At 41.6% G+C, this 13,696-nt stretch overlaps 1 protein-coding gene across 2 annotated transcripts in view; it reads left to right on the top strand.

The window, feature by feature from the left end:
* LOC124059155 (lissencephaly-1 homolog) overlaps positions 1 to 11,979 on the top strand; it is a 31,929-nt gene extending 19,950 nt beyond the window's left edge. For both annotated transcript variants that reach the window (XM_046388950.1, XM_046388951.1), the window contains exons 4-11: positions 646 to 720; positions 1,370 to 1,576; positions 4,682 to 4,850; positions 6,546 to 6,648; positions 6,766 to 6,994; positions 8,399 to 8,500; positions 8,659 to 8,815; positions 9,907 to 11,979. In XM_046388950.1, the coding sequence (XP_046244906.1) occupies positions 646 to 720; positions 1,370 to 1,576; positions 4,682 to 4,850; positions 6,546 to 6,648; positions 6,766 to 6,994; positions 8,399 to 8,500; positions 8,659 to 8,815; positions 9,907 to 9,980 (1,116 nt within the window). In that variant the 3' untranslated portion in view covers positions 9,981 to 11,979. The remainder of the gene's footprint in view (positions 1 to 645; positions 721 to 1,369; positions 1,577 to 4,681; positions 4,851 to 6,545; positions 6,649 to 6,765; positions 6,995 to 8,398; positions 8,501 to 8,658; positions 8,816 to 9,906) is intronic.
* The last annotated feature ends 1,717 nt before the right edge of the window (positions 11,980 to 13,696 follow it).

Here is a 13,696-nt window from a genome sequence, read left to right on the forward strand (position 1 = left end):
AGTTTCAGCTTTTTAGATGTTAAGATTATCTGCTATCTGGGAAATGGTGAGGGGAATTTTGACTCTTTTTTCTGTCAATTTGCATACCAAACAGTTAGACAGTTAAACTGGAAAATAATTGCCAGGTTAATTGATAATGAAAATATATGAAGCTTGAAAACATGCCACCACATTGTTTTGTTTACTTCTTGGCAGCAGGAATTGGGCTGTATGTGGCATGAAGTCTGTTATGTAAAAGGTAGGGGCCAGCTCGTGGTATTAGCCTGCAGGTGGAATCAGGCTTCCGTCTGCCAGGACTGCCACAAGTTAACTTCCACCGCTGCCTCCAGTACCGGGTGTGTGGCTGTAAGCTGCCTAAGCCTTTCTTGTCTGCATGCGATTAGCTTGTGTGAGAAGGATTAGGACTAGGGTGTGGGTGTGTGTGTGTGTACAGTAGGTTGGTGGTGTCTGGCAGTCAGTGTTGGCCAGTGAGGGGTGTGTAAATAATTCCCTGCTCTTTCTTACTATAGCCAAAGACCTCAGCATGCCACCCCAGCTGCCCCCCCCTCCCACAGGCCTCACTGATTATGCTGAGCCCACCACTTTGATTGGCTGTCTTCACATGTTTGCCTGATATCCTTTTTTCTGCCCCTCCTTTCTCCACAGAATGAGGAATTGGATAAGAAGTACGCTGGCCTTTTGGAAAAGAAATGGACCTCAGTTATCAGATTACAAAAGAAGGTTTGTGGGTTTTTTTCCTCCTCAAAGAATGCTTGTGGGGATTGTAGTCTTGTGAATGGTTCATGACATTACTGCTGAATCCACTGTTTAACAGTGAAGCGAAGTCTACGAAGGAATAGAAAGCACTGAGTCAGCTTTTAATATATTGTATAATAATGCTTCAGCAAACGTAACTCCCCTAAAACCTGTGTTTTACCACTCTTTGTATTCCCCGATATAATTATCTAGAATGTCTGTATGTGTGATGGCTCAGTGACTGCCCCTGTTGCCTCATAGCAATATGACCCTACAGTCGATGCATATTTTATATTGGACCATTAGTTTTCCCAATAACAAAGAAAATTTATATTATGGATTATTGGCCAATGATAAAATTATTGTTGATAAACAGAGCCAAAGCCAAACTGCTTTAATTGACTTAACTAGTGCTTCTCACCATCAAATCATGCATGTTCGATAAATTCTGTAGTCAGTGCCTTTGACCCAGTTTTGAGCTGGTGTTGGTCCCTAGCGCTGTACGATGGCTGCCAGTGGGTTTAAATACAGAGTTTATGTTTCAGTACGTGTGACGGTATGTGAAAAATTTGTTTTCTTTTTCCATATACTTCACTTTCTGCCTCTACTCTGTTAACTTGTACACTCTGGACAGGTGATGGAACTTGAATCCAAACTGAATGAAGCTAAAGAGGAGATCACCCTGGGTGGGCCCGTAAGTCAGAAACGTGACCCCAAAGAGTGGATCCCACGCCCGCCAGAAAGGTACGCGCTGAGTGGTCACCGCAGTCCAGTCACCCGCGTCATCTTCCATCCGGTCTTCAGTGTCATGGTGTCAGCTTCTGAGGATGCAACAATAAAGGTCAGTGCTGCTGGTTGGTGGGTATGGTGGTTTGACAATGCATGTGTTGAAATGGTGTTTCACCTGTTGTTCAGGATGCTCAAACTATGTCCTACATATTTTAATTTGCTGTGGATTTGTAATTGCTCTGGTGAAGCAGTTACAGATTCATTTGGGTTTGGCAGTGATTTGGAAATAAGGATAAGATTTTTATTTGCTTCAAACTAATTTCAGCAAAATGATATCAGCTGACATCAGACATTAAGACCGCAGTGCTGATTCAGTGCAGTTTTAACTGGTGAGAATATGGATGTGGATGACAATTCTCAAACATCTTTAATGCATGTTCTTTCCTGAATACTGTGTCTGAATACTATCATTCAGTGCATGATGCCTTCCAGTTACACATACCTGGCTTATGCAGCTAGAAGAGCTGTGCCTGTGTATGAGTACTATTTGAGTTTGCTGATGTTTTTGTTGTCGAGGGTGTTTAGAAAACACTTCATAAAGATTTATCTGTTGTGTGAGTTTGAGGCTTCCTCTTTTTTTCATTGTAATATTGACCTACTGAAAATCAAGGCTGTAGTTCAAAGTTGTTTTCACGTCTCCTCCCCACATTACAACAATAAGATTACAGGTTTACCATGCAGAGCAGAGTGGTCTTTTTTTAATTTAGTGCCAGCTTGGTGGCAACTCTGTGACATGCAGCTTATGCGCAGTCTGTGGAATGTTGCTCCTCTCTCGTCCTCCTTTCCATCTGTCATACCTTGGTCTTGAGCATTGCCACCGCTGATACAACCCTTCTTCCCAGACACGCCCTGAAATACACATCTCGTTCATTCTCTGTTGTCTGTGTATCCTGAGATTCCATATATAAACTCCCTGGTCTGTCTCTGGGCTATTTTTGCAGCAAGCAGCTTTCCCCTTCCTCACTATGCCAATACTCTATTGAGCTATTTGTTCTGCATATTTTATTCATGAGACAATAGCAGACACATGTACATCTCCTCAGCTACACTCACACAACAGGGATTCCTCTCACTGTTTTGGCATCTTCTTCCTTTTGAAACCCCACCCATCCCTGCCTTCTCATCCCCAACCCCCCAGCATCCTGCCTCATTTATCTTCCACTTGAAGCATCAGCTCGCCCCACCATGACTACCCACCATCAGAAGCCGACCATCCTTCATGAGGAAATCAAAAATTCAGCCCTGCTTTCTTGCACCTCTTCTCCTGACTGCCTGGTGTCTCAGTGGCATGGCCAGACTCCCACTGTGTCCTACTTTTCTACTCCTCAACGGCTCTGTTAAATTTTTAACCGAGGACTAGACTTTGTGCTCTTTGCTCTCACTGACTGAGAGGCTCACTGGCTTTCATGTCATGCCAGTTAGACTGCCCATCTGGTGATCTAACTGAAATGCTGTTTTGTTTCATTTCATTCATTCAGCCTGACATTGCATGCCTGTTAGCATATTTCTTGTTGTTTTTGTTTTCTCCAACCAGTCAGTCGTGAGTGACGTATCCATCTCATTGTTATTTTCAGAAAACACAGAGACAACACAGAGGCTGCAGTCAGGGTTGGTCGGAGCAGTTTAGAGGTGGACCAGGTTATCAATTATACAGCAAGTCAGTCAACATAAAATTTAACTGTCAAACTATTTCCCCGTTCTTACTTGCACGTTAAGCCTGGCTCTGTTCAAAGGTTAAAAAAATAAAAATCTATATCTTTTACGTGTTGTATCTTGTTTATTTTATTGGCACAAACACTGACTTTTAACAGCAACAATTCAGTTTTATAGGGTTTTTGTGTTGTGGTTGAAACCAGTTGTTAGACGACCTGCAGAGACTCCAGGAAATTACTGGCTCAGTCCTGGAAAGCGTTTGAGTCATTATTTCTCTAAGTTGACAACAACCTGTACAGCTGTAGCAATGCCATCCATGTGCGTCGCATTTTTGTGGCTATTTGATGGTCCTTCATCCAAAAAATTTGTGGTTGTCCCTCACTTCTTTGATTCTTGCCGGTCTCTGTTCCTCATCCCCCCTTCTTTTTTTCCTCGTTCTCTCTCCTCTGCCAATATGACAGAACTTTGCATGACAAGATGTTGATCTTGAGTTTAGCACTAACCTTTCACTGTATGTAAATCAGCTGTTCCTGTGCATAATGCTGTGTTCACTCAGACATGTCAGCCAGAGGCTAGGTTAATTTAAACAAGGGCAAAGAGCTTGGGTGTTAGCCTACTTCATAAATTTCATATCCAAAGAAAGCCGTTGTATTGTTGTTGGCTTTTGAATGAGAAAAAATCAAGATATTTTTCCCAGAAAGAATGTAAACTATTAATCATGAAATGGGGTGGTTCTTTTGGTTTTCTGCTTTCACAATGCCCTGGAGTGAAAGCAGGGATCGTTTGTGAAACTGTATTGAGGTATGGGTAGTTAATGGATGCTGCTGTGAAATACTGTTAAATCTGGTGTTCATACCTCCAAACACATTAACTCCACTGATCTTTTCCAGGATAACCCCTCACCCCTTGCACTTTGTACTTCATGGCCATCTGCATTGTCTGTAGCTTCCTTTGGGAGGCAGGGGGGAGGGGGCGGGGGCGGGTCTCCTGTCACTATCTACCCAAAATCCCCCACCCCAAGAGAGGAACCAAGGAGGGTTTATCCCTCCCTGACAAACCGTCTGTCTGCTCCAAAGCCAGAGACATAACAGCTTTCTCAGGCTAGAAAATCAGGCTTACTCCTGTTCACTCCATATTCTGTCTGTCCTCCAACTGGCAGTGCCATACTCAACACAATAAAGTGTCTCTCTGTTTTTATCAGGCCTAACTGTAACCCTAATCAGCATCCTGGCACATGCATTTTTGCCATTAGCAGCATTAATGCATCACAGATTCTGTAATTCATAATACAAAGTGATGTGATGTCAGCAAACTGGGGACTGTAATGCTCTTTTAAGATGAATGTCATTGCAGCAATGGCAGTTTTTTCCAAATCATTCAGCTTATCTTACTGTTGACTTCTGCACGTCTTGACTCGGGACCCGCTGCCACAGATGATATGACATTTGGGGCCTTCACCTTCATTTTCTCTAAAGTGAACCTATAAATATGTTCTGTTTTCCAGGTGTGGGACTATGAGACAGGAGACTTTGAGCGCACACTGAAGGGCCACACAGATTCGGTGCAGGACATCTCTTTTGACCAGACTGGCAAGCTGCTAGCTTCCTGCTCTGCCGACATGACTATCAAACTGTGGGATTTCCAAGGCTTTGAGTGCATCAGGACTATGCATGGTAAGAAGATTTAAAAAAAAAAAACTGTATGACTACATTTTTGGCTGCAAAGGAAAAAAAAAAGACACAGATGAACATTGACCAGAATTTGCAGTAATGCATCGCAGCTGCTACCGTTTGTGTTATCTATTTGAACTTGCTGTGTGATGGTTTCTACATCACTGCTGTACAAATGCAGCTTGTGATTGTGCACAGGACTCAGCTGGTGCAGGTGTTGTTCGTTATCACATTTGGTGCTGCTGCTGAGCCTCAATCTGCTCAAATTCACACCACCAAGATTTGCGACCAGCTCTGACAAATAGACTCTTTTAGCCATTTTGTCTCGCTTCCCACCACAGTGTAATACTACACGCACTTGTATTCAGCCTTTCTTATAATGTAATCATTTAGTCATCCATATTGGTTCAAGTATTATTACGAAGCCCATCTACATTCTTTTTTTCCCTTGTCTGAGAATTACTGCCCCGTTGGTCATCATTGAAGCAGCAGCAGTATACACTTTTACACCCTAATTGCCAAGTGAGTGATGACAGCATAGTACACATGTGCCCTCAGGCTCTGGTGATATTAAGAACCAGCATTTAAGTAATTTTTCCCTTGTTGGAATTGTGAGACGGCTCTCATCGACAGCAGCCCAAGCAACATGAAACTTGAGCATTTCTCATTTTCTTCTCTTCTTCTTATGTCTGCCAGAAGTGCCCATTAACGTCAGGCTGTGAGGGAGACATGAATTAATATCCATTATTTGGTGCACAGACGAGAAGCGCTCTGGCGTTCTTTAATTCATGCTTGAGTTGTAAATCCCACCTTTTGTAGAAGTGAGCAAGAGATTTCACTGGTTGCCAGTCTCTTTTTTTTCTTTTTCTTGGTCAAAGTGAGGGCGTGAGCTCCTGGCACACTTCCTCAAACAGACGAGCTGCGTTCACACTGTGCAGAAACACATTTAAGCGCAAAGATCAGTGTCCAAAACCATTTTCAAATGCTCTGAGCCTGCTGTTTCAGTTTGCTCCCCTCCATGTCCTCTCTACCTCTTCTTTTTACTGCCATCTTCATTCACTTTTCATCCACTCAACATTTCCTTCTTTTTTTCATCCACTGCTCCTCTTTTTTTTTTTTTTTTTTTACACATCTTAACAAAACCATAAGGCCGACTGGTGAAGTAGATTAGTGCCGATTTGGACAGCAGTTTAATTATCCTCTTCAGCACAAGATAGCATTTTTCTGTGTAGCTGCCATCCATTATTATAGCCTTATGGCATGTGTATACACACACACACACACACACACACACACACCCACCCAGAGTTAAGCTGGCCTTTTACAGTATACTTACTGTTGTCTTCATCTGTTTAGCAGCTTAAATATGGCCCAGCATCTACGTAATTAGGCATCTCTTATTCTCTGTGGAACAAAGTAAGCCCCAGCAAATTGGCTGCCTTGCTTGTCATTTAATTGGCTAATTGTGACCAAACCCATTGGTTTTTGGTGCTGTTGGTGGCTGGAGATGTGTTTTAAAAAAATGTTGCTAAATTTCAGTTTCTATGATTGCTCTGTTTAAGGAAGGATAAATGAAAGGGATTGTGTGAAATGATTAGATTACGTTTTACGCTAGCTTTAAGTGTTGAACTTGTTGCTCAGGTTATGATGGTTTCTTGCTCATACTGATGTTTTCGTTTTGTCTTCTATGTTCTCCAGGACATGACCACAATGTTTCATCTGTAGCCATCATGCCCAATGGAGATCATATTGTTTCTGCCTCAAGGGACAAAACCATAAAGATGTGGGAGGTGGCGACTGGGTATGAATATTCCATAGACATCCTTCAACCCATTGTGTTTTAAGCTTGGCGTTCTGTTTGATTGAACACATCCGCTCTGACAGCACGATAACTCCTTCACTGTTTTCTGTGCACCAGCTACTGTGTGAAGACCTTCACAGGTCACAGGGAGTGGGTCCGTATGGTGCGGCCCAACCAGGATGGCACATTGCTTGCCAGCTGCTCCAATGACCAAACAGTGCGTGTGTGGGTTGTGGCCTCCAAAGAGTGCAAGGCTGAGCTGCGGGAACACGAACATGTGGTGGAGTGCATCTCCTGGGCACCAGAGAGCGCCTATCCCACCATCCTAGATGCCACAGGCTCGGAGGTAAAGAACTGCTCTGACCTTTTGAAGGGTATCGTGAGCCACATCTCTTTAGCTCTATACATCTTTGCGTTACACCAACATTGTACAGTCATATACTGCCAGTCACACACACAAAGCGGGGTGAAAGTGTTCATGTGCACCCTTGAGTGTAAGCAGACCCGTAAGGTAAACTCCTGGTCATGTACCAAGGAAAACAGAGTTTGCTTTAATGTGTTCGCTGCGGTTTTGTCACACTATCAGATGATGGCGAGTATGTTCCTTCTCTACATGTGTGGCGTGTCATTGAGTTTTGTACGTCACTGCTCAGGCTCACAGCCATGTGAACAGACCAGCTTGAAATGAGGAGTGTGCATGCATACACAGATGGAGTATCAGCATGACCTAGAGTCAGCCCAGACTCCCTCCTCATGCCTTGTGATCTCAAGTGTGTCCAATTGTAGCCTTGTCAGATTAAAACAATATTTGCCCCCTGCAGCAATTGTCCCAATCTGATCAATGAGCAATGAAGAACAGTACAGTGTTCCACATGCACAGAAGTCGATTTTTGGTGTTGTTTTGGTTTTGAAACATGCACAAAAACAAATGACGCTGTATAAGAGTTAAATAACCCAGGTAAAAATAATTACAGTATATTACATTAAGTCAGTTTTCTAACATGTTTAAATCATCCAACAATCTTGACCTTAATATTTCTTATGTTTTTAAAGCTTTTATTGTTTTTTGACTAAAGAGACAGAATGTTCAACACAAAACAAGATTATATTTAGAGGAAACGTGCTGTTTGCTCAAGAAGCACGAAAATGTTTTTGATTCATCAGTTTCATAGTTCATAATTGCCTGCTTAGCTCTTACACACCACATTTATGATTTGAGCAGACCAAAGTAGTGAAAAACACAGCTTCGCTGATTCTCCGCACATGCTATTGAAAGGCTTCTAATGACTGGAATGACTGTTAGTTCCAGTGTGCCTGACACAGCTTTTAAGCGTTTTATGTGATGGTAAATGTAGCAGTTAATGAATTTATTGAAGCTGATCTCTTTCCCCATAGTGACAGCAGATCTAATTTTTTTTATTTATTTATTTATTTATTTTAATTCATTGTGAAACAGGAATTGAAGACAAAGTGCATTTCCTAAAAATGAGATTAGCTTTTAAAATTATTTGTCTTATTTAGGCATGATTCTGCTATTGAATATTTTAAGCTAACAGTTTTGAAAAGTAATGTCTTTGATGAAAAGGCTTTTATTTGGATTAATGTGTGTAATATCTGTGTTGAGCATCACATGTTTTTGTCAAAATTTCAAAAGTAAAAATCATGAATTACAAACGTGTTGTATTAATTTTCTACCATTATTCTCCATGCTTCATTTTTTCCCTCTTCTCGCTCCTTTGTGCCTAACCAGACCAAGAAGAGTGGTAAGCCAGGCCCCTTCCTGCTGTCTGGCTCCAGAGACAAAACCATTAAGATGTGGGATGTCAGCACTGGCATGTGCCTTATGACACTGGTGAGGACCATCTTAGGCTAACAGCTGTAAACCAATTGGTCATTTGTTTGTGTATCCAAACATTTTGGTAAAATGTACATAGTGAAAGGAATTTACTTTATGTGTGAGATGAATTGGTTTGCAACTGGTGTCTTCAGCAATGTCCATTTGTCTCACAGGTTGGCCATGACAACTGGGTGCGTGGCGTCCTCTTCCACCCTGGAGGCAAATTTATTGTGACCTGTGCAGATGATAAGACCTTAAGGATCTGGGACTACAAGAACAAGCGCTGCATGAAAACCCTGTGTGCCCATGAACACTTTGTTACCTCTCTTGGTAAGCAGCCCTTCACCTCCTGGTGAAAAAAAACAAACAAAAAAAAAAGCAGCTTCATCGTTGTTATTGTTTGACCAATTGGTCTCTCAAGGTGCGGCAGAAACGTCTTTGTTCCACGCTCATTGGACAGTCTTGTTGCTTTCACAACTGTATGCTTTAGCCAAGGGTTGAATAATTGTAAGGAAGCCCAGTTTCTCTACCTGCAGTGTGTTGAGCGTCCTGAGGGTTTCTAGCAACTGGGGTTAGAGAGGTAGACAAGCGCTTGAGGATTTTCCCGCCTCCCCCTCCTCATATCTGCAGCCTTTCAGCAGATCAAGGCTCGGGAACTCTCTTGAGGAGCTCTCCAGCCAACTTTTCCTTGGCAAGCCTTTTGAAACCCAGTCCTCTTAAATCCTGCTTCAACCAAAGAGGATATCGCTGTGAGCTATTGATGTGATGAATTCTAGAGCAGTGAGGAAAAGATAAAGCACTTTTGTTTGAAATCATTGGAGGGGAAAAAAAGCATTATTTTCCTCTTTTTCTAACAAGTATTGCCCTGTCTATACTCACACAGTACAACACCAAGTGCCTTTCCTTAAATGTGTTTGCATTCTGCTTTTTAAATATCCATGTGGTTGGTCTGAATGACCATTTCATCATTTTCATGTCAGCTTATTCTATTTGCTGTTTCCCTAACCAAAGAGGTAATGAGTGATGTTTCGATGCTACCAGTGTCACTTTCAAAGGCCCGAAAGAAGGAATTCTGCAGTTACATTTTCTGTGTCTTAGACTTGCTTCAGCGATCTCATCCACACTTGTCTATAGTTGTTGGCATTTTTTTCTGTCATTATTTTTGAGAAATGCAGCAGTTTTTCAGGCCCTTGCAAAGGGGTGTCCCCTATTCTTAATCCTGTCTACAAACCCTTTCTCTCAATGACTCACTCAAATCACTGAAGCAAAGCACAGACAAGATCTACAGCCAGGATACTTTTCAGATAGTTGGGGAAACAATAAATAAATACGCTGTCAGTTCTTCTAATTTTTCAGTAATTCTCTTCTTATGGAGATCATCCATTTTGCTTTGTTCTGATGATGTTTTGTTTCTCCCACAGATTTCCACAAGGCTGCACCCTACGTGGTCACTGGGAGTGTAGATCAAACAGTAAAAGTGTGGGAGTGCCGCTGATTTGGACCTTGGAGAATTGGACCACCACCCCAATTACCCAGGCGCTCCTCTGGATCCCACCTCCCCTCCTGCCATCTCATCTCCCCATTCATCCCACCTCCCCCTCACCTAACCCAAACCTCACCCGCACATCATCATCTCCTCCGGCTGCACTTACCACCATGGTTATTTACCCATTGCGCTCTCTGGTCCAGTAACTATTGTCCTTCTATGTAAATTATTCCTGGATGTAGATCGAGCTATTAAATGTTACACAAAAAAAAGTATTCTTGCATGGTAATCCAAAATTGTATACTGTAAATTTACATAACGTCTAGAAGTACCATAGGTTTACCACGGGGCTGGCCGTCTGTCACGCAGCCTTACCGACCACCCGAAGGCAGATGTTTTTTGACTGGGTGTAAAATGTAGGGCACTAAAAACTGATAATTTAAGAAATGACAGTGTCTTTATGTGTAAGATTTCTTTTGTCTATTTTTTTATTTAGGATTTTTTTTTTCTGTTATTTCTCTCCTTCACTGTCGTAGTCTGTTGGTGCCTAGCTTGGTGAAACTTTGGAGAGATAAGGCAGGACAAGCATATATGATGATGCGATAAGATACGATTGTCTGTGGGGCTTTGTTATTGAAATAATCTGTAGCTTTATAACATCACTTCTCAAGTGTGCATACCATTTCTCTTCATGTGGAACTAGGTAATATTTTAATGGCTGTATATACGAATGTCTCAAACTGTTTTCCTTGGACCTCGGGGGCTTAAAGCAGCTTTGTACTCTTGTCATGGTGGCACATGAATTACTGCTAGACGTTGGATAAATTATCCCCTGTAATGAATCTGCAGAGAAGAATCAAAAGTTAAATTGTCTAGAAGTGGCTTTGTGAATGCACCGAGTTTTTCACATAAAGCCCAAATGTAGAGAGCAGGTTTGATTGGCGTTCGTTGTCAGTCAGCGCCTCGGTCACGCTAACACCTGAGTTCAGGGATTACGCCTATTTAATCTCTCGCACTTGATAAAGACCTTGGGTGTGTCTCTGTTTCAGAGACGATTTCCTGTGACCTTGCATGTCAGATTCTCTACACTTCTAGTCCTTTGACCAGTCAGTCTGGTCAGGGTTTGGTGTACCATTGGAAATATGTAAAAGTCAGAAGTTGGCACCTCTGAAGACTACAAACTTGAGCCTTGTGAGAAATAATCTGGAAAAAGAAGGCACGATGTGGAGTCAAAGTGAGCCCCCTGGGTTTGATATCTGGGATGTGCAAAGATCTCTAATTTCTGAGGGGTGAAATATATGTTCTGCTTAATAAAAATGGTTTTGAGTAAAAAAATAAAAATAAAATAAAAATCAGTTTTCTGTGAAAATATGACATGTAAATTTAGCTTGTTATTAAGAGATTTGGCAATTTTGTATTATCGCACTAAAGGATGAACTGGATGGGAATTTTGCATTAGTGAGGAAATGCTAGCAGCAGACATGTTAAATGATCTCTTGTTGCTGCTGTTGTGTCTGCTGAGGGGTCTGATGCTGAGGTTGTGTTTTTTTGTTGTTGTTAAGAGCTCCTCGCTGTTTAAGGGAGGCAGTGGCAGCTCCTGGATCAGATGCAGAGGAGAATGCTAAAGCCTGAGCAGCGAGGATCTTTGCAGACAAACCCCACAGACCATCTCGTGTATGCAAAAGTCTTCTGGGTGGCTTTCCTCAAACTGTAAAATGGGAAGATTTTGGAAAGACTGGAACATGCCTGTAAACCAGTCCATGCTGTAGAAACAACCATTCCACTCCCTTTGGAGGACAACAAATGAAACATCTTGCTTCTGATTGTAGCTGACAAGGTGGTTCATTAATCTTGCACATCCCTGTTTTCACAAAATCTTTGGTCGTTGATGATCAAAGACAACATTAAAATTTAATGATGTTGATAAATGCATAAACCTATAATTTCTGATTAGCCTTTTCATTCCAATGCAGTTCTTGGCTAATAAAGAATTCCACTGCTTAACTGATCTTATCTTCGCTTTTTTGCCATGTTTTTTTTTTTTTTTCCTCTTCCTGTGTGTACTGGATGTGGTGATCTGCTGCTCAAGCTCCTGCTAGTGGCTACTGTGAGCCTAATGTGACCTGTTGATGTAGCACTGCTGTATGTAATCCTGCACCAGAAGTAGAGCTGTCAGAACAATACTCTTTTCAAAGCTTAAATACCAGAGCCTTCCTATCGGAGACCAATTGGGTTGAATAATGAGGCGAGAAAGTGTCTCTGATGGACATTTGGGAAATATTGTTATTTGCTTTCTTGTCGAGAGGTGAATGAAAATATTGACACCACTAAATATGAAGCTGCAGCCAGTTAGTATAAATTCTAGAAACGTGATATCGGGGTATGGGGTGTCTACCAGCACCCTTTATAAAAACAATAGTATGTTGTTTTACGGTGGGGGCTATGTGCTATTTCTCAACCGAAACCACTAAGTTAACTGGAATCTACACTGGTCTCTGAGTGAAGTGCAATCTTTTTATGGTTTTTATGTTACCACCTTTACAAATTTTGCAAAAATGTCTTGAAGGTAAATAGTTAATGTCTAGTCTTTTTTTAATTCTTTTTTTTTTGGGGGGGGGGGGGGTAGACATTTATGAATGAAGTGTGATCCCAATAAAATTAAAACATTTGGAAACAAACATATGATTTTATTTTCCCCCAAGTCAATTATTGGGTCTGCTTTTGTAAAAAATAAATAAATAAATGAGTAAATCTCACTTCAGTACAGTTCCAGAAATTATTTACATGAGAACAGTTTGTATTAGCTATGTGACTATTTCTCAACCAGGACCAGTAACTGGAACTGCCTTTGAACAGAGCCAGGCTTGCCATTTTGACCACTTTTTGAGTCTTCTGAGCTAAGATAACTGAGTTCTGCTTCTAGCTACACATTTCTACAAGCATCAGTGTTTTCATCTGTTGGCAAGAAAGCGAACATGCTTATTTCCTGAAATGTCAAACTGTCCCTTTTCCATTGCTGTGTCCTCGGTTGGCTGATTTGGAGAGTTCAGACAGCTCTGTTCACTGGTTGTAGAAAGGGTGGATTTGTTGTGTGTGTGATGCCATGTCTGTAAACGCATTGGGATTGTGGCAGACTAGGATGTCCTATAGAAAAAAAAAAACTCTTTCAGGGAATAATTCAATGTCTCCCTTTGGTGTGAGCCCTGTTACAAAAGTCTTATTTTTCTACAAGCTGTTTTCTCAGTCCTGGAGAATCAGCTGATTTTGTAGTACAATTTGGCATGGCTATAGATGCCAATGTGTTAAATGTTCTAGCTGAAGCCAAAAATCGAGACATTTGTCATTACTATCTGGTTTATCCTGATAAATCAGCCTCTTCTTGTTGGTCCAGTACTGTGTGACCAGCTTTTGAAAGTGATGCTAGTCTCTTCAGGATCACGCTATGACATGCCAGACCATAAAATGTAAATTAAAAACATTTTTTCCCTTTCTTGCTTTTACTCAAGGAAGGTGGATAATCAAAGGTCAGGACGATGTGTGTTCTGTTTCTCTTGTAAGAATTGGTGGGAAAGAGCTGCAACACACTTACTGTTGTTGTATACAAGTGTGTGCCCTGCTGAAGAAAAGCCCCTTTTGCCATTCACAGGTCCCAAGCAATCCCTGTGCTGCTCTGGTCTGGTGTGTGAAGAGACTGACAGACAGGTTTTTAACTGTCTGTGGGTCTT

The sequence above is a fragment of the Scatophagus argus genome, chromosome 5, assembly GCF_020382885.2.
Source record: "Scatophagus argus isolate fScaArg1 chromosome 5, fScaArg1.pri, whole genome shotgun sequence".
NCBI classification, from domain to species: domain Eukaryota; kingdom Metazoa; phylum Chordata; class Actinopteri; family Scatophagidae; genus Scatophagus; species Scatophagus argus.